This window comes from Furipterus horrens, unplaced genomic scaffold (assembly GCF_987537825.1).
Source record: "Furipterus horrens unplaced genomic scaffold, mFurHor1.1.pri manual_scaffold_12, whole genome shotgun sequence".
NCBI classification, from domain to species: Eukaryota; Metazoa; Chordata; class Mammalia; order Chiroptera; family Furipteridae; genus Furipterus; species Furipterus horrens.
The window spans coordinates 69,385,220-69,405,169 of NW_028327182.1; the positions used below are offsets into that span (position 1 = coordinate 69,385,220).

General features: G+C 40.8%; 1 protein-coding gene across 1 annotated transcript in view; it reads left to right on the forward strand.

Moving 5' to 3' along the window:
* The window catches only part of COL4A2 (collagen type IV alpha 2 chain), a 198,901-nt gene that overhangs the window by 126,837 nt on the left and 52,114 nt on the right, over window positions 1–19,950 (forward strand). Inside the window, exons 14-22 of the mRNA XM_090258214.1 lie at window positions 410–451; window positions 2,406–2,504; window positions 5,400–5,435; window positions 6,045–6,095; window positions 7,043–7,087; window positions 11,022–11,075; window positions 11,930–11,996; window positions 13,940–14,050; window positions 14,533–14,682. Of these exons, the coding sequence (XP_090114340.1) occupies window positions 410–451; window positions 2,406–2,504; window positions 5,400–5,435; window positions 6,045–6,095; window positions 7,043–7,087; window positions 11,022–11,075; window positions 11,930–11,996; window positions 13,940–14,050; window positions 14,533–14,682 (655 nt within the window). The remainder of the gene's footprint in view (window positions 1–409; window positions 452–2,405; window positions 2,505–5,399; window positions 5,436–6,044; window positions 6,096–7,042; window positions 7,088–11,021; window positions 11,076–11,929; window positions 11,997–13,939; window positions 14,051–14,532; window positions 14,683–19,950) is intronic.

Here is a 19,950-nt window from a genome sequence, read left to right on the forward strand (position 1 = left end):
TTTATGAAGTGACCCCCCCCTTAAATCTAATAACCATCTGGAACCCTGCATAGTTATTACAGTATTATAGACTATATTCCTTATGTTGTACTTTACATCCCTGTGACTGTTTTGTAACTGCTAATTTGTACTTCTTAATTCCTTTATCTTTTTCATACATCTCCCCAACTCCTTTTCCCTCTAGCAACCATCAGTTTTATCTCTGTATCTAAGAATTTGTTTCTATTTGTTTAAGTAACTTTCTCTTTGTGTCAATTAGTTCCTGAAAGGGGAACCAGAATGTTATACAAGAATAGTTGCCCAGTGATGTTGCAAATAGATTTTAGGTTTCTTTCTCAAAAACAAAATGAACTTATTTTACTATGATTATTGACTTTTAAAAACTTACAGAAACTTATTTATCTTTCAGGGCAACAGAGGACTTGGTTTTTATGGAGAAAAGGGTGAAAAGGTAAAGGAAACATAGATTAGAGCAGATGCATGCAGTGTTTAGTATTTAGGAAAGAAATTTTAATGACTTTTATATTGTTCTCCTGAGGTGACCATTTGCATAGAAAATAATTATTATAAAGTGTCAAGTTATCAAACACACTCCAGTGATAGTTATGGAGCAATCAGACAGTAAAAGTGAACCATCTAAGGGGACCCCAGACCTCTGACATAGGCATAACTTCAGCCATCTTCTAACAGGGGGAATCCGGCAGTGACTGGGGAGACTGAAGCCAGAGCCACTGGCTAATGTGGAGCCAGCTCAGGGACCAGGTGACGTGGCCAGCTCTGGTTGAGCTCAAAGGCAGGAAAGAGGATCACATGGACTTTTATAATTGCCCACAGTGCCAAGATTCAAAGACCACATGGCCTTTGGACAGGTCACTTGAGATCATGTATATGAAAAGCTCAGTATGCCACCCACATCCAATGAGCTAAACCCACCAACACACAACCCCATCGCATTCACCCCCAAACCTATAAAACAGATTTGTTCATTTGGTGTCATTTGAGCATTTTCATTTTGTTTTACTTTTTGATTGAACAGCACATTAAACTTTCACTACTCAGTTGTGAAAAGGACTTTATTCTTTGTGTTAATACCATACAAGAAATGATAAAAGGAAAACATTGGAAGTTCTAAATACATAGAAGTTTAAATTCTTGTACAGTGAAATGTAACAAAATAGTAAAATAACATAAAAAGAGAATAAATCTGGGAAGAGATGATTGGGTAAAGGGAAGAATAGTCACATTATATAGAATGGAAATAAAGTCAATGTCTTTAATGAGCAAAAAGTTTATTTAAATTGTTAATTAAAAAATTAAGTACAGGGGAGATGAATAAACAGTTTGGGTATTTTTTAGGTATAATAGTAGCAGACACTCAGAATGTACTGTGGAGTACCACTTCTGCAGCTAATACATCATTTCAGTTTCCTTCTGTTCATATTATGTGATGCCTGGGCTCAGCTGCTATTATATAGTTTATACATGGAAGTCACTGAAGAAAACACAATAGCTTTCTTTTTAAGTCAGTTAGTTCTTGGTAGGTTAGGCAAACGTATTATGTTAGGATAGTTGTCCAGTAATGTTGCAGATCTATAGGTTTCACCTCTGTGTACCACATAAAAAAGTGATTCTTGCTAATGATAAAAATTCAGATTAAAACAATCTTTAGATATTATATTGATTAAAGATGCTACTTTATATTATATAAAAACACCCTTCAGATAACTGCAGAACCTGGAAAAGCTGTTGCTGCTATTGACGCATAACATACTGCTGTTGGTCTTGTTATATAAATAAATATATATAATTTGAATTTTTGGAAATTTTATCTGTGTGGTCAACTTTGGGAAAACTATCCTGGTTGTACCATGTTGGTTTAGCATTGTACTGAAATTAACAGCCATATTGGCCTAGAAATGTTGAACATAATTGTTTCCATTTGTACAGGGAGTAATGCATTGTATTAAATACATAAGGTCTTAATCTACATGGGTTTGATTACAGAAAGTAATAAAGTATTCTCTAAATAATGGGAAAAAAAACTCTTAAGTGGTGAAACTGGAGTAATCATTCATTTCTTAGGCATTTCTTAGACATATCTAATATCTTGATATCAGTCTTGGAAAGCAATAGAGTGATACCTATCAAGAACCATAAATACTTTTAGCCCTCAGAGGTAATAATTTCCTTATTTAGAAATGTATCGTAAAGAAGTAATTCCACAGAAGCAATGCAGCCCCAAATTATGAACAACCTAACCAGCTTTTATGCAGACATTCTAAATGATCATTAATGCAAGTGGGATACAAATAATTTTACGTTATGATTATTTCATTTTAAATTATTAAAGTTTGATAGTGTCTTCTCAATGTATAAAGACTACTGCTTTGCTAAACTATTCACAGGGCGACATGGGACAGCCAGGACCCAATGGGATCCCATCAGACACCAACCATGCAATCATCGGACCCACAAAGGAAACGATCCATCCAGATCAATATTTGGTAAAGGGGCTTCACTAAAATAGATTCACTATATTCCCAGTTGAACTTAAAAAAGAGAGAGGAGGAAAGAAAGGTAAATTTCTTCAATTTTATTCAAACAGTCGTATTCAAAGAGGAAAAGCCCTTGTCAAATTGTGCATGAAAGCACAACTATTCATTCGGTCAAATAACTTCCTCAGTCCATCATTTTAAACAATTGTGATGAATTTGAGAAACCACAAGGATCCATTTTTTAAAATCTCAGATCTAACCTCTGCTGTGCGAGTCTCTGGTGTAGACATCGGTTATGGTCAGAGCATAATTCAAACCTTGTATATAGAACTGTCTGACAAAACATTGTAGTCTGCATAATAAACCTACTGTTATTCTTCACTGACATAGAGAATCATTGCAAGTTGTTGTTGTTTTTAACCAAATTGATGTTCTGGCCCTTATAATGTCTACTAACATTTCATTTGATTAAAAACATACTCTTGATTTCAAATAAAAATCACCATCCTGCTCTACCACTGACTCATTCAGATGGGCCACTTAATCTTCTAAGCCTTCATGTCCCCTTTTACCAACTGAAGATAGTAAAATTGACCTTGTAGAGCCGTGGAGTGAATTACAGGAAGTCACAGGTGAAACACCCAGTGTAAAGTTGGACACAATCAACCAAAATAAAACCCCCAAACATAGAATATAATTTCCAACACTCAAGTATCTGTCAAGATGGAGGTTGGGTGCTGGGTCGTGAATGGGAGAGGCAAGCACGACCACTGCCTTAGGGGGAAATTAATCCAGGAAGCTGTGGCTGAGTAATAAGGGACTTGACCATTGACAGAAGACGCCTGGAAGGTGGCTGGTGCAAGGCAAAAGAACCAGAGGAAACTGAGTCAGAAGCAGGTGGTTGTATACAGCTAAGAAAGTGAGACAGATGTTCCTAGACAACCAGGCAGGAACAGGGGCTCCACAGAATCGTCAGAATGGATTCTGGGTGGGCCTCTGGCTCCTAGAGGTGACCTGACCACCAGCCAGGTAAGGCCTCTGTCCAGGAGCTTAGGATGGAGCAAGACTAGAGCAGCTTTGATCCACACTGAGATGCTCAAGCTTCTGGAACACATTTCCTTCATTGTCTACCACCAAGAGGGTGTTGCAAGGCTAGGGCAGGCTTCATTTGCTATCCGGGTGCTATCCCAGCAGAGGTGGAGAGCAAAGATGATCCAGTCACTACATTTCTTTAACCATTTTAGACCAAGAGAAGTGAAAAACCAAGTCATACAGTTGACATTGCTTTGCAAAGCCACTTCTGCTTGGAGTTTTAACAGATTCCAAATGTGTCTTTTCCTCAGAGAACCCTTCTAATATAAGTTTGGTGCAAAAATAATATCCGACTTCGAGGTCTATTTTAAAAATGAAAAAGCCCATGATTATGAAAATATTTATTCGTTAACATAAGCTCCTTTGCTTTCTAGAACCTCATTCCATCTGTCAACTAGCTTATAAATGCCACGCTTGCAAAATTCTTTAGGTTTTGAAGCAAAATATGAATTCAGCTGATTTTCAACCTCTTCTCTTGATGTCAACCTAAGACCATCAAAATGGTTCTGTAGTCGCCGAAACAAGTGATAATCAGAAGGAGCAAGGTCAGGAGAATGTGGAGAATGAAGCAATATTTCCCAACCAAGCTCTTTCAAGAAATTTTTGGTGCATCAAGCAGTGTGAGGACAAGCATTATCGTGATGGAAGATGACACCCATTCTGTTGACTAAGGAGGGTCGCTTTTGGTTCAAAGCTACTTTCAGACAATGAAGTTGTTTACAGTAAAGATTAGCAGTAATTGTTTGATTGTTGTCTAACAGTTCATAATGGACAGTTCCTTGGTTGTTGAACTCTTCTTCCTCCTCGAATGATCCACGATCGGCAGCATTTAAGGTTATGGTAAAGGATCCATTTCTCAGCACCTGTAACAAGCTTACCTAAATATGGTGCCTGAAGGTGTCACAAAAACAATGGTTCACAACAAGCAACACACTGTTGCAGATTTTCTGGAGACAGTTCGTGTGCAACCCATTTTCTAACTACTGAAACTTTTCCGATCCTTTTCAGTTGGCGTAGCATGGTTGTATAGGCTATGTTAAATTGCTCTGTAAGTTCCCTAGAGGTAATGGTGGGGTTTTCTGTGACAACAGCTTCCAACACTTCGGAATCAAGTTTTTCTGGATGACCCTCTTTTGGCTTGTTTTTCAAACTGAAATCCCCACTTGGGAAATGGGAAAACCACCTCCTGCAACTTTTTTCAGTCACTGCATCGTTCCCATAAGCGCTCTGTATAGACTTTGCTGCTGTACTTGCATTGACACCTTTATGAAACTCATAGAGTAAAACATTTCTAATGTGGTCATTAGATGGGACGAACGTGGGTGCAAATATTGCAGACGATTATGAACAATACTTCAATAATCTGAAAAAATAAGGTCTAAATTAGTCACTGTGATATCAAAAAATTATAAGAGGCACAAATTTAATAAATATCTAAAACTTTCTCTTAAAAAAGTCGGACATTACTTTTGCACCAACCTGATACTTTATTTAAGTGAATATTATAATTCAGGGCTTTTCTCAGCATATTCTCTCACCAGAGGTGCTTGCAGCTGTGGGGTGATAAAGGAAACCACACAGACAGACAGTCTTGAAATCACATCAGAAATAATGCAATTTATATTATGAAAGAAGAAGTAGTGCACATTTTTCCTCAAATTTTGAAGCTGCAAAATTTAGCTTAGTTTTATTTCTAATGATTGTTTAAAGTTTTATTAAATACTTCTTATTTCATATCATAAACTCTGATTAATCTTAAATATTACTATTCTCAAATTAATGAATGTTTCTTATTTTTCATTTTCCTTACAGGGTGAAAAAGGAAGTGAAGGGGAACCAGGAAGAATAGTAAGTCAAGCAATAAAGATGTTTTTTCTCACTGATGGCTCCCAAATTCTTGGTGATCCTATTACCATGATAGAATGTGCAGTGGTCATAAGGACTATGGAGTTTTGGTTTCTGACCCATTTGTCTATAGCAAGAAAGTATTATCATTGATTTTTATGAGGTTTTATTTTCAGAAAATAGTTTGAGAGTGTCTTCCTTTTGCATAATAAACACCAGCTAAACAACATTTTGTGAAGCTCATAAAATGAACCTAAATGTTTTAAAAGAGAAGATGTGTGGGTTGAAGGGGATGAACAGACTGGATGGTCTTGCTTCTGTCCTGGGGTTCTAAACTGTGTGATGGCTCTGCCCTCTCTTTAATCTTTGTCATGCCTGCCCGGTACCCCTTGTCCTCCCATATTCTTACTCTGTGGCCAACGGCAGGTGATACCTGGATATGTGATAATCCAGGCAAACTCAGAGATCCCTATGAATGTGCCTTTTCATTGAGCTGGAATAGAGAACCTCAGAGGCAGGCTGGCCACAGTCAAGCCCCTGAGAAATGGAATTCCTGAGCAGATAAAGTGTGAAGTGGTGGCTATTCCCTCATGTCTCTGTGTTCTCTCCTAGGGCATTCCCTTGAAGGGAGAAGAAGGAATCATGGGTTTTCCAGGACCCCGGGTAAAATACACATTCCATAACTGTGGCTTCTTTTGTTTCGATTTGATTTTTAAAAAGGCATTAGTTTTTTGGAGCAGGTTTTGGTTCACAGCAAAGTTAAGCCAGAAGTGCAGAGATATTTGTCTCATACCCCTATTCCCCTCCACACATGCAGCCTCCCCCACTGTCTACATCCCAAACCAGAGTAGTCCATTGGCCACAGTAGATGAGATTGACATGTCATTATTACCCAATAACTGTGGTTTTTAAGACTGTGTACGTGCATTTGGAGAAGCATAGAAACAGAACACAAACACATCTCTGCTTGTATTAGGCTAAATTAATCTGTAGTAACAAAAATGTAGACTGATTCCAACACACAAGAAGTTGATTTCTTGCTTCCCTAAGAATCCAACAGAAATATTCCTTGTTGGTTGGAGATGGGGCAGAGGAATGCCTCTTCCCAATGAGATTCAGCTACCTATGGCTCCCATGCCTTAGGGCAAACCTCTTTTCTCAGACGGTGGTCTGAAATGGCACCTGCCACGTTGGCCCTCTCTCCATCAGCCAGAACTCAGTCACCTGGCCAAACCCGGCCACAGTGATCTGGGAAATGTGGCCAAAACCAAGAGATAGTGGCCTTGTGGCAGCCACTGCCACTAAAAAGACATGTTACATTCTCCAAAATGAGAACAGAGGCTCATGAGAACATTGGAATGCAGGCCTTTTGTTATCTTTACCATATCATCTTTATGAATTTCTGCATAGTTCTCTAAGTGGTAGATATGATGTATTATATGAAAGTGTCATTGAAATGAGCCATCTCCTTTAGAAAAGGAGTTTCGACGGTTTCAATACTGTCATGATGAAGTGTTTTGTTTTAGTCCATGTCAGCTGCCATCGTAATGCCCTCTAGGAAACGCTGCTGTTACTAAGCTGTTACTGCTTCTTTTTTCTTTTCTATGCAGGGTGCCCCTGGCTTCGATGGTGAAAAAGGTGCAGAAGGACATAAAGTAAGTGTGATGGGTAAAATGCAATCTACTCCAGGCCTGCAGCATCATACGGAGGTCAAACATAAAGACTGTGGAATTCCAGGAACAAAAATATGTGCCCCAGAAAAAAAAATTTTAATTATCCCTGCATTTACCATAGCATAAATAATGCTTGGTCCCATATCATTCAGAATGCTTGAGTCAGATTATTTACCTTTCTCTCCTTGCAAACCAGCCCTTTGGTTCTCTCCCTCCACGCTTCCCCTCACCCAGCCCCTACCAGCCATGGCTTCAGTACCTTCCAGTCTCACACTTGTCCTCTGTCGTCACGTGTCACTCTTAGGAATGCTGTCAACGTGGTGGCCAATGGTTCGCCTACACTTTTTACATATTGACCTCACACATTTTGTCACTTTGTTTATCTTTAATGATGACCCAATTAGTTATTTTTACCATATGTTTTGTGGACAGATTTTTGGCAATTTTTTGAGAAGAAAGCACTGTGGGAGAAATGTATTGTGAATCCAGATCAGTCTTAGAATAGTCTGAATGCTAGGTCATATGAGAGAATACACAGCAATAGTTGTTTTAATTAATTATTTATTATCTTCACTAACTCAATCACAGAATATATAGCACACCTTTTTCCTATCATAGGCCCCCAGCATTCTCCCCAGAGGCAGCTATTGTGAATAGCCCTGTGGGTACCATTTCAGATAGGTGCTGCATACAAAGGACATGTATTTTTTACATGCATAAAATTTAACGACAAAAAGTAAAAATATCTGTATCATTCTGCCACTTGTTTTTTCATCTAATGTGCCTTGGAGATTATTCCACATTAGCATGTTAACGTATATGTAGTTCTACTAATAAGCTGTAGAGAATTGCAGTAAAAGGATGTTTGCTTAACAAGCCTTTCACAGCGGTTTCTACCTGCTTGCTGTTTTCAACGGTCATACAGTCAACATTATGGCACACACATCTTGGTGCTCCTGGGCTATTATTTGCATAATTCAATCCACATAGGTAAATAGAAAAAGACTTCTTTTAAAAAAATTGATTCATCCCTGGCCAGGTTCCTCAGTTGGTTAGAGTATTGTCCCAATACACCAAGGCTGTAGGGTAGATTCAATCCCCAGTCAGGGCACATACAGGAATCCACCAATGAATGCATAAATAAGTGGAACAACAACTCAATCTCTCTCTCTCTCTCTCTCTCTCTCACCCCCTCACCTTTAAAAACAATGAATAAATAAATAAATAAATAATAATTGATTCAGCCTCCAAATCATAACTCCTGTTCATGGCCCCATTGCATGATTGGCAAACCATAAGGATCCTGGTAGTGAGCAGTGGGTCTTGTCAGGCCCCCTGGGACTATAGAGGGGACATGACCTCCCAGATTTGGTTTCTGACCTCCTCCAGCTCTAGACTCAGGCACCTTAATCCATATTCTGGTTTTGACCACTCACAATGAGTACCAATCTTGATTCCTTACTGCAGCCTCCATTGATCTTATTTTTCCTATTCCTATCCTTTAATCTTAAATTCAACCAGGGATGGCCCCTAATTACACCCATCTTTTCTTAACATTAGTAACTGATAGGAGTACCCTCAGAGGTCGCGTGCCTGGAACCAGGTGCTGTCCCTGAAATACCCCCAACTAAGGGCCAAAAGGCCAATTTCTAGTTTAAGCATTATAGTAAGCAAGTGCTATAAAGAGGACTAAAGCAAACATTAGCATTTAAAAGTAATCTGTTTCAACCCACTCCATGTAATTAAAGTACAACTGTTAATACTTTGATTGTCTGCCATGTGCTAGTGAAATCATAATTATGATTTGTTTTTCTACACCCAACACTAAGGAATTATAGTGTTTTTAAAATGCAGTTCAACATAGCCACCCCCTAGAGCTCAAAAGTTAATGAAGGACAGGATGTTCACCAGGCACTGACCCCCTGGGGCGTCCTACTGCTGTGACCCAGATGTTAGGATCCAAGGCTCACGTTTTCCAGCTTGCTTTCTGCACTTGCTCCAACTGGGGAGATGCAGATGCTTCCAATTAAGTGGGGTATCTCAGCTGCTGTGAGGAAACCGTTTCCTCGACTATGACTATAAAAAAGGGAAAAATGCCCAGGATATACACACAGAGCTGAGTCGTCCTGGGTGTTAGTACCACACTGCATCACAGACACATCTACCATGTGTTATTGCCAAGTTGCCATGACTCACAGACTTTGGTTTTAGGGCGTAAAATGGAACCAGTAACCAAAGGCAGCTCCAAGGAGTAACTGTGAACACCAACATTAACAATGTATCAAAATAGGATAAATCAAAAAGAGAAGATACTGGGAAAGATTTTTCTTTCTCCATAGGAGCAGACAATCAGCTATCCCTCCCTCATTTCTCCAGAGATTGACAGAACTTTAATTAGTTCTGGGGTTGCTTGTTATTGCTTATTGATGATGTCAGAGCATGGCTGAACATTGTTGGGTGACATGGAATGGTGTATAGATTTGACAAAGTCCAGCATATTGTTTGAGCTGGATTGTTAGGTCAGCCCTTAGATTGAATGCCTAGTTGCCAATTCCCCAGTCATTGGCAAGCTCTTCATTGATCCCTAATCTGTCTCATGAGATGACCTCTAAATTGGAGATCACCTTTAATATCAGAAAAGTTTGCCTTCACATTTGAATCTCCAGCTTTACTAAGTGTGAAAGAAAGTCAGTCTAAATTATAAGCCCACCATAAAAAACACAAAAGTAAGCCAATCATAGTTCATCCTAAATAATACACTCCTAGATTTCAGCCTACACTCTCCTAGATTTCAAAATATCTTGTAAAATAATCAGATAATGTCCATTGTTTTATACCACTAGCACCTGGCATTCTGAATTTGGGGGGCCAACTGTACATATTCTTTAGCAAGACAGAATAAATTTCTAGATTTTTTTTTTAATATGTTGCCTAATTGTAAGGCAGCCATTCTGCACTTTTTAAAAAAAACTTTATTTATCTATTTATTTATTTTTAGAGAGAGGGGAAAGAAGAAAAAGAGGGAGAGAAAAATCACTGTGGTTGCCTCTCACACACCCCCAACTGGGGACCTGTGCAACCTAGTCATGTGCCCTGACTGGGAATTGAACCAGCGACACTTGGTTCACAGGCCAATGTAGGTTATTTTTAAAACTTTACATATCTACCCAGATATGATATGGCTTTTTTTTTTAAATACATATCTGAGGGAATTAGAAAGCAACAGTTAGCACTAGAGATTTTTTTTAATAAAGAGAAAAAAATCTAAATGGAGAGGCTTTAACGCTCCTATTTGGTGTTGACTGAAATTTTCAAAACCTATCTGGGTGGAAGGTTTTAATAGATGGATCAGGGTGCCAACACTTGACCCCACTGATCAATTATAAAATCTCTTAAACTCTGCATCTGTGCCTCCTAAAGTGGCACAGTAGGAAGGAAAGACACAGAGCCCTCCATGAATACTTCTTGCCCAAAAGGTGACCCTGAACTTTACATCTAACAACTAATTTAGAGGAAATAGAAGGGACAGAGGAGCATATTATAAAACACCACAAGGATGAAGTAGACCAAATCCACCACATTGGCTATTTACAGTACCAATAACCCAGTTTCTTCAATAGCAACAACAACAACAAAAAGTTACTAAAGAAGTAGGAAGGAAGAAGAAACTATTATGAATTATAAGAAAATTAAGAGACATAACAGCCAAATGTCATGTTTTGACTTTGGATCCTGAGTCAAACAAAGCAACTTTAAGAAAACATTTTTGAGACCAAAATCAGAAAATATTAAACAGAGACTGGGTAGGAGGTGGTCCTAATGAGTTATTGTTAATTTCATTAGATATAATAAAGGTATTTTGGTCAATCCTTTAAACTATAGAGATAAAAATAAGCACCAAACATCTTTCCTGCAGGGAAGCAGAGGACTGGATGGCTATCAAGGCCCTGATGGGCCCCAAGGACCCAAGGTGAGCTTGGTTTTTCATTCTTTTCTTTGGATGGTGTTCTAATCACCTCCCATTCACCATGTTGGACAAGGAGGTATCCTCTGTCCTATATAAGAATAGGTAACTGGACATGCAACACCCAGCACTGGAGAGATGAGATGGACACTCTGTTAGTCACATCCCAGCCTTAGGATGCTACATGCCATGCAGGACCACACGGAGGCTGCCCTCGAAAGCTGCACCTGGGGCAGAGTGACCCAGCAGGACTATGGGAGGAGCTTTGTAGTAACAAGAGGGCAGGGCACCCCTGGTTCCCAAGAGAGGATAGAACTGAAGTGTTTAGATCATTTATGGGCTGGCAGGGTAGTGAAACCCAGAAGGCTGAGGACCAGGTGAGGTGCAGCTACAGCAGCTGGTGGGGGCACTAGCCAGAGAAGGAGCCTTTCCTGCTGGATGGGGGGCATGTCTGGTGAGGAGAGGGGAACTCACAGTTCAGCCTGTGGGACCCAGTGAGTAGCAAAGTCGTTAGCTCTTACACTCCAGATGGCATTGTATCAGTGTTGTTGCACCAACCCCAGTTCACCCTACAGGATCACTTGGATACCATTATCAACAGTGGAACAGCCTGCCCTGCAGAAAGTGCCTCCTGAATGGGTCCAGTGTTTGACATGGGTTTCAAAGTGATATTGGCACAACCCACTTGGTTGTCTCTTGGTGTGTCTGGGATACCTAGACTTACTGCCTCGGCATAATGGAGATGGAGTCCCAGGCAGAGTCTATTGTTCAGTTACTCAGAAGAGTGCTTTTAAGTCCAAAACTCCAAAAGGGTTAGTCTCACATTCTTCTATTTTCCTCTTTTTTGTTTTTTCCTCCAGGGAGAAGTGGGTGAACGAGGCCTCCCAGGCCCACCTGCCTACTCCCCCCATCCTTCTCTAGCTAAAGGTTTGTATGCAACTTCTCTTTCATGGGAGTATACATTCTCTTTTGTTAGGAACACAGTCATGAAATTTCAAGAAAGATTTATCTAAGTAAAACAAAAGATGTTCAGACCACAGCCTTTGTAGAACCTGTTTTGTGTACACCTTCCCTCATAGCTTCAATGTGATATCACAAGAGACCCTCACTTTGCCTCTGCCTGAGAGAGTGCCCCCACTTTCCAGGTGAGACCCCTCTGTTGGGAAATTCTTCCAATGCCACATGCCTTGTGCAGGCTCTGGCTTTGCCATTTGCAGTCTCAGTGAAGAAATCCAGTCCTTCTGCATCTCAGGCCTCCATGGCAGCTGGCACAGCCACCTTCACAAGTCTCTACTCCAAAGCTACAAGGTGCTTATGCCCTTCTCCTAGACAATCTGAAACCCAATATTGATCACAAACTATAATCTTGTAGATAGTTACATCCTTTCAGACTTAAAGGAATTAAATCCCCAGGTATGTGCACACGAACAACTACCTAGGAAGATGCTCCACTGTCACAGTTGACCCCTGAATGTAAATGAAGGATTTTGCATGTGTTATGGCTCGTGCTCATCTTATTATCTTAGCTCAGCATTCCAAGTTGGTAAGATTATACTGGAATATGATTCAAATTCTATGGTAAGAGCAACAGTGGTCTCTGAACCTTTTGGAATGTGCATCCTTCTAAATAATGCTTTTGAAAAATGTTTTGAGCACTCCCTTGAATAACCATACATATATTTATGGATGGATAATTTATCCATGTTATAGGAGTTTTCATGAAGGCAGGGATTTTAGCCTGTGTGGTTCACTATTGTGTCCCCAATTTCTACAACAGACCCAAGCAACTAGTAGGTGCTCAGTAAATATTTGTCTGAATGACTGAATAGCATGCATGCTAAAACATTAGATATGAATTTTAAAGGATGGGAATTTTTTCTTTTTTAATAAAAATGCTCTAATGCTTCTTTCCTATGCCCAGTAGATCATCTGGCTCACCCCTAGCGTATATGTCCAGGGGTCAAGGACTCATTGTCCTGCTTAAGTGTGACCCATGTGTCTGTCAGTTTAATAACTACTCTTGCATGTCTTTATCCAACATGCCAAAGAACACAGCAATGTCACTTTATGATTATTTATGGATAAGGCTTGTAAAAGCATCCATATGTTATTCATCCAGCAAATAGTTATGAAAAGCCAGTCCAGGCAGGAGCTGGGGCTCAAGGGAAGAGAGGCATGTTGCCCAATGCATAGGAGGATTCCTAACCATGTAATTTCCTTCATTAGACTCAGCTACTTATCCAACCTAAACCTGACACTCCAGTCCTGCTGAGCGCTCCCAGCTCTGTGCTTTCAGTTGGGCTCATCTCCCCCCTGGATGCCCTTCCCTCAGCCATCCTTTGCCCTCTCTGTACCTCAAACTCCACCCATGTCCAAAATTCAACTGTCAGGTTACCTGTTCCAGGAAATACGAAAGCCCCTGGGCCCAATGGTTCACCTCTCTGTAAATTTGGGACTATGATACTATCCATGGCATATGGTTTTATGGGAATCAGATGTATGTAAAATATTTAATGCTTAGCCTAGTGTACATAGCAGTGGCTCAAAAATCTAGTTCTATTGTTTTTATTCCCCATGGTCCCTCAATATCAGATTTTCCCCCAAAATAATCTTCTCCCTCCTTTGAAACCTCTCTGTATCTTTTTGGCATTTTGTGCCTCTGATATTTATAGAAATCTTGTCTCCCCTGTTTGATTGGTAATGAGTTCCTTGAAAACAGGGACCATCATATATTAAACATTTGAACCCCTACTATGCCTCACACAATGTGCAGGGTATTGGTAAATATGCATTCAATGAAAAGGTGAACATCTGTCATGAGTCCTAGACAACAGTCCTATCCTTAACTGTGGGGCCTGTCTCGGTTCCAGGTGGCAGAGGTGACCCAGGATTTCCAGGGGCCCATGGGGAGCCAGGAACCCGGGGTCTGCCAGGAGACCTTGGCCCACCAGGCTTCCCTGGCACATCTGTCAGAAGTGAAGGTAATGTGGTTCCACAATATCAAAAGTATGTCCCCATAGGACCCTTACCAACTATACAGCTTGGGTGGTGCTGGTGCTCTTTCTTGTAGACTGGGTTTAGCAACTGTAATGAGTCTCACAGTCGCATTGAGATGTTGTCACAGAGCAACTGACCTTCTGGAAATAACGCTCCCACTAGGTTAGACTGTGCCACTGATGAGTAACTAGCACAATTCTGTCAGCTGGCTGGGAAGAGCACAGGTAGTCCACAAATGTTGCCAAGTGTTGATAGCAACCCTGAGGCCATTGTTTGGAGGCAAGAAGAGGGGCTTTTTGAAGTTGAAAAACGGAGATGAAATATACCACTGGCATCCACCCATTAAGTTACTAAATAGACTGTAATTTTACTAGTCCTGCTGGTGGGCTCCTACGGGCAGGAAAGCCAATGCAGCTGTTAAGTATCACAAGTTTCACACTGCCGGTGATTGCTGTTGGATTTTCAGATGGGCGGAGAGGCTCCGTGGGTGAAATGGGACCCAAAGGCTTCATAGGAGAACCAGGCATCCCTGCACTATACCCTGGTCCTCCAGGAGCTGAAGGAAAGCCAGGGCTCCCAGGATTCCCAGGGTCTGCCGGACCACCAGGACCAGATGGTAAGTGAACGAAAACTCAAGGGACGTGTGCATTGCAGTGTCCAGAGGAGCCTGACCACAGCCATATTTTCACCTGGGCTTCCTGCTAAATAATGTCGTGAACCAGTGCAGTAGGCAGCAGATTGGTGTAGCAGGTGCTCTGTGGTATGAACAGAAAAAGCCAGTGATAGAAAAAGGGAAAAATTTTCCCAACCTGTTGAATGGCAACAGTCCCACAGATATTTACAGTCTGACGGTGGCTCCAACGCATTCAGTCCTTCAGTGAAACATTGGAGAGGTGCAGTCTGGAAGCAGATGAGGGCAGAAAGCTGTTGAGTGTTAAGTTCCAGACACCTTCTTCCAGGGTGGAGGCCTCACATCTTGACTTGCAGCCTCTCTGCTGTTTAACCAGCAATTTTAAGCAGACTTGATAATCTGTCTTCCCAGCCCATGCAGAGCCAAAGCTACAACTGAACAGGTGGTAAGAGTTGATGACAAGGAGCATGGCTGTACCATCTGTAAAAAGAAGTGGCAGCCATTAGCCAAGGCTAAGATGAAAGATTATGAAAATCAATAAAGCAGAGAAGCGTGAGAGTCTGTTCCCACATGCTACGTAGGGGCATCATCAATCATAGCTCTCAGTGGTATTTCCCATGGTGGGTTTTTTTGATGAGAATGCTCTCAGAATACAGAGAAGTGTGCACTCTGTCTTTGAGCTTGCCATTAAGAATGGTATTTGGGACTTCTGGCCAAGATGAAGACATAGACAGACACACTGTGTCTCCCTCCACAACTAAGAAGGAACACAACTACCTCAAAACTAGAAACAATCAGAAGTTCCAGAAAATCAAACTACATGGAAGTCCAGCAAACAAAGATATAAAGAAGAAATACTCATCCAGACAGGTAGGAGGGTTGGAGCCAGGGCGGAGAGGACGCAGAGTGGTGGTGGCAGCGGCAGGCCGGCAGAAAGTGCAGTCAAATATTTTAAAAAGTCAGGAGGGACACCTGGGGAGCATTCCCAGCTCCTCATAGGACCTCATGCTTACGGTCCCGGCACCAGAGAAAATCAAGCCCCGTTGCTTCTGACTGTGCAAACCAGTGGTGGCTGGGGCAGAGGAAGAAACTGCCGGTTTCTCAGCAGAGTCTGCTTATTTAAATGGCCCCCACGGTCCTAGAACATCCGTAGACCCACCCGCTCTGGAAACGACGGCCAGGGCAGCAGCTAGAGGGGCATCAGTCCGGTGCGGAAGTGGGAGAGGTGCCTGGAAAAGGGGCGAGTGCTGGGCTGTTCCCTCTTGAACCCCTCCCCCACACACAGCGCCACAACGCGGTGAAACAGGTCGCCCTGTACTGATGAATCCTTAAGGCTCCGCCCCTTAAACCGTAACAGGAGCAACAGCTCTACCTGGGACACGGAGGCAAACAAACACAGGAGCCTGTCAGAATGAGGAGACAGAGAAGTATGGCCCAAAAGGGGGAATGGATCAAGGTTCCAGTGGGAGAACTAAGCGACGAGAAGATAGCCAACCTAACAGATGAGGGAGATACACAACCTAACACATGTAGAATTCAAAACACTGGTGATAAAGATGCTCACAGGCTTGACAGATATGCTTGAGTATGGCAAACACATTAGAGAAGTGAAAACTATGCTAAGTGAAACAAAGGAAAATCCACACAAAACCAATGGGGAAGGGAAGGAAACTGGGGTTCAAATCAATGATTTGGAACATAAGGAAGAAAAAAACAGTCAACCAGTGCAGAATGAGGAAGCAAGAATTGAAAAAATGAGGAAAACTTCCCAAATTTTGTGAAGGAGTTGGACATACAGATCTGGGAAGCACAGAGGGTCCGGGGCAAGCTGGATCCAGAGGGAATCACACCAGGATGCATCATGACTGAGATGCCAAAGGTAAAAGATAAAGACAGAGTCCTGGGGGCAGCAAGAGAGGTGGTTAGTTGCCTACAGGGTGGTGCCTATAGAACTATCAGCTGATTTCTCAGAGGACCCTTTGCAGGCAGGAAGAAGGAACTGGCAAGCAGTATTCAATGTGATGAAAGGCAGCCTGCAGCCAGGATTACTCTATCCAACAAGGCTATCAGTTGGAATGAAAGGGCAGATAAAGTACTTCCCAGACAAGGTAAAGCTAAAGGAGTTCATCATCACCAAGCCATTATTATATGAAACATCAAAGGGACTTACTTGAGAAAAAGAAGATCAAAACTATGAACACTAAAATGACAACAAACTCACAACTATGAACAACTGAATCTAAAAAATAAAAACAAAATCCAACTAAGCAAACCAGAATAGGAACAGAATCATAGGTATAGGCATCATTTGAAGGGTTATCAGCTGGGAGGGGAGAGGGGGAGTAATAAGGATATGGTGCAGGGATTAAGCAGCATAATCAGTTGGTACAAAATAGACAGGGAGAAGTTAAGAATAATATAGGAAAGGGTGAAGCCAAAGAACTTATATGCACGACCCATGAACATGAACTAAGGGCAGTGGGATTGCTGGAGGGAAGGGGGGGCACTGGGCAGAGGGGAGCAAAGGGGGAAAATATTGTAACTACTGTAACAACATAATCAATAAAATATACTTAAAAAAAAGAATGGTTATTCGTTTCACCTTCTGAGTTTAAAGAGTTATGCTATGATCATTGTAAAATCTCTTTATGAAATATTTCATCTCCTCAGAAGATTGGATGGTTGAGGCATTAGAAGAAACATGAGGTTACCATTTCTATGTCACATGGACCACAATTTAACAGTCTCTTCTTTTCAAAATATTTTACTTTAAATCCCCTGATTTCGCCCCTGATAATCTCTTAAGCCTTCCTCTCTTCAGAGAAGAGCATCATATTTGCTAAGGGTTAGTATTTGATTTCAGTTAAAGGTAAATTCAAAGACCCATGCTTTAATTGCTTTGGGAAGATTATTCTTTGCCATCTCTAGAAGGAAAACTGTTGGAGACATTAGAAGCATATCTGTACATGCTTCTTCCATTAAAAATCAACAGTCACTTCTCTGATATCATTTTGAATTCCACAGTAAACTTTTATTTTAATATGGTTCTACGTTTCCAATTTTCCTGCAACTGGAGAAACCAGATTCTCACATTCTTTCAAACATTTTTAGGTGTATTTCCCTGGAAATTGCCAAATAGTTAGAGCAGTGATATCTTTAAATTTTTTTTATCCTGAAAGTAACATTTATTACTGTGACATTTTTTATAATGTCTGCACTTCTATGAAAGTATATTTCCTGAGTAAATGGCATGTGTTTAGTTTTCTTTTTTGGCAACAAAACAATGCTGTGTTAAAAATAAAAGCTTAAATATATGCCTCTTTAAAGGACTGATTGAAGTCTAACCTTGATGTTATTTCTGTGACTGAATTCCTTTTTGATAACACCATCTTGCTTAGCAAATTTATGATTTACTAACATAAGTCACCTGTAAACACATTAACTTATTTCTGATTCATATTGTAGACTGAAAAGGGAATTTGTAAACTAGATGGAATGGTAGTTGATAAATTTTATCAACTAAAAATTTTAAAAGCATACAACTTAAGTTCTCCTTGAATATTAATCTTACCCCCATAAGACAGAGTTTCCAATCACCTATTTTTTTTTTAATTTTTTTATTTACTTTTGGACTCTTTTGTACAAAACATAGCCAACCATAATGGTCTTTTAAAACATTATTGTGTATAATCCAAATTTAATATCAATGACCTTGAGTTCCCCCAGGGTTCGACTCTTCCCCTGAAATGAAATTGTTGAATTTCTTCTTGTTAACTGCATTTCATCCTGTTTTATGTGTTGTTGCTAATGAAAATCATAACTTTTAGTGTTTTGCAGTTCCAACAAAATCAAACCATGAAGTCAGTTTTTTTCTGCGCTAAGTATTTTTGTTTACTCCTAGTTCCAGCTCAGTTAACTTAATCAAGTGCAGGGCAGTTCTGTTGTGTTTGTTCTAGAGTAAGTCAAAATACGACCTCTTCAGGAAAATCATCTTGAAAACATTAAAGAAGCACACTTCTATTCTATAGGACTTGCTTGAAATTAGTTTTTTAGATACAGGAAAAACAAACTAGAAAAAAGAAAGGCTGGCATTGTAGAATGATTTCACATGCCTTTTTGACTAGATTTACAAACACTATAAGGAATAATCACAATCTCTGTCTCACATTTAAAACTGCTGATATGCCTGAAGTGTCTTTAGTTAAATAACTACCTGTGGCACTGTACTTCTCATAACATTTTGGAAGAACTTGGAGACATAAACTAAAGCCCACAGAGTCAGCTACTGGACTGAAATGCCCTTGACCCAGTCAGTGAAGACCCATGGAGCTATGTCCTAGGGGCGGCGCTGTGCTCCATCAGCAGCCTCTCAGGCACAGGATGCAGCCCTCATCCCCTCCCGCACTGTCTCCTCTGGCCTTCCATGATGCTGCCCCACTGTCTTTCCCACCATTATCTCAGTTACCTTTTTTTTTTTTTTTAGCATCTTTTGCTGCTCTTCTATTTCCCCTTCTACGCATCCATCCAGTAGATGATGGAGTTCCTTGAAGAACATTCTTGGACCCCTTTTTCTCTCTGTACTCTCTACCTAAGTGAACTCATCCATTCACATGAATCTTAGGTACAAGTTCTTTGCCTACACTCCTTTATTGTGTCTCTAGCCCAGTTCCATGTTCTGAGCTCCAAATTCATACATACTGCTACCTCATCACATAGTCACCACTGTATCACAGATAGCTCCAACTTTGTGTGTCCAACATAGAACTCTGGATCTCCTGCTCCCTATCTCCCCTACCCACATGCCCCTCTCCTGGGCCTCACCCATCTTTGCAGACCCAGGAAGGAGCTTAGGCCAGAGCCCTGGGAGTCACTGTGGCATCTCACTCACCCACACAAGAAATCCATCACCAAATCCTAGTGATTCTGCCTCTTGAATCTTGAATCAGCCCTTCATTTCACTACCTTTGTCCTAATCAAAGCCACTGCAGTATCATGCTTAGTCTGCTAGAATAATCAACCCACTCCTGCCCAGCTTCCATTCCTTCTCTCTGGTAATTGACCACACAGCCAGTGTGTCATTTTTACATGTACATTACATTGTGTAACTTTCCCTCCTGAAAACTCTTTAATGACTTCCTATTGCCCTTGGGATAAAACCCAAACCCCATTCCTTAGACCCTAGGCTGCCATGATCTACTTTACCTCCCTTTCTGCAATTCTGCACCTCACTCCTCACCCTCCGATGACTGCTTT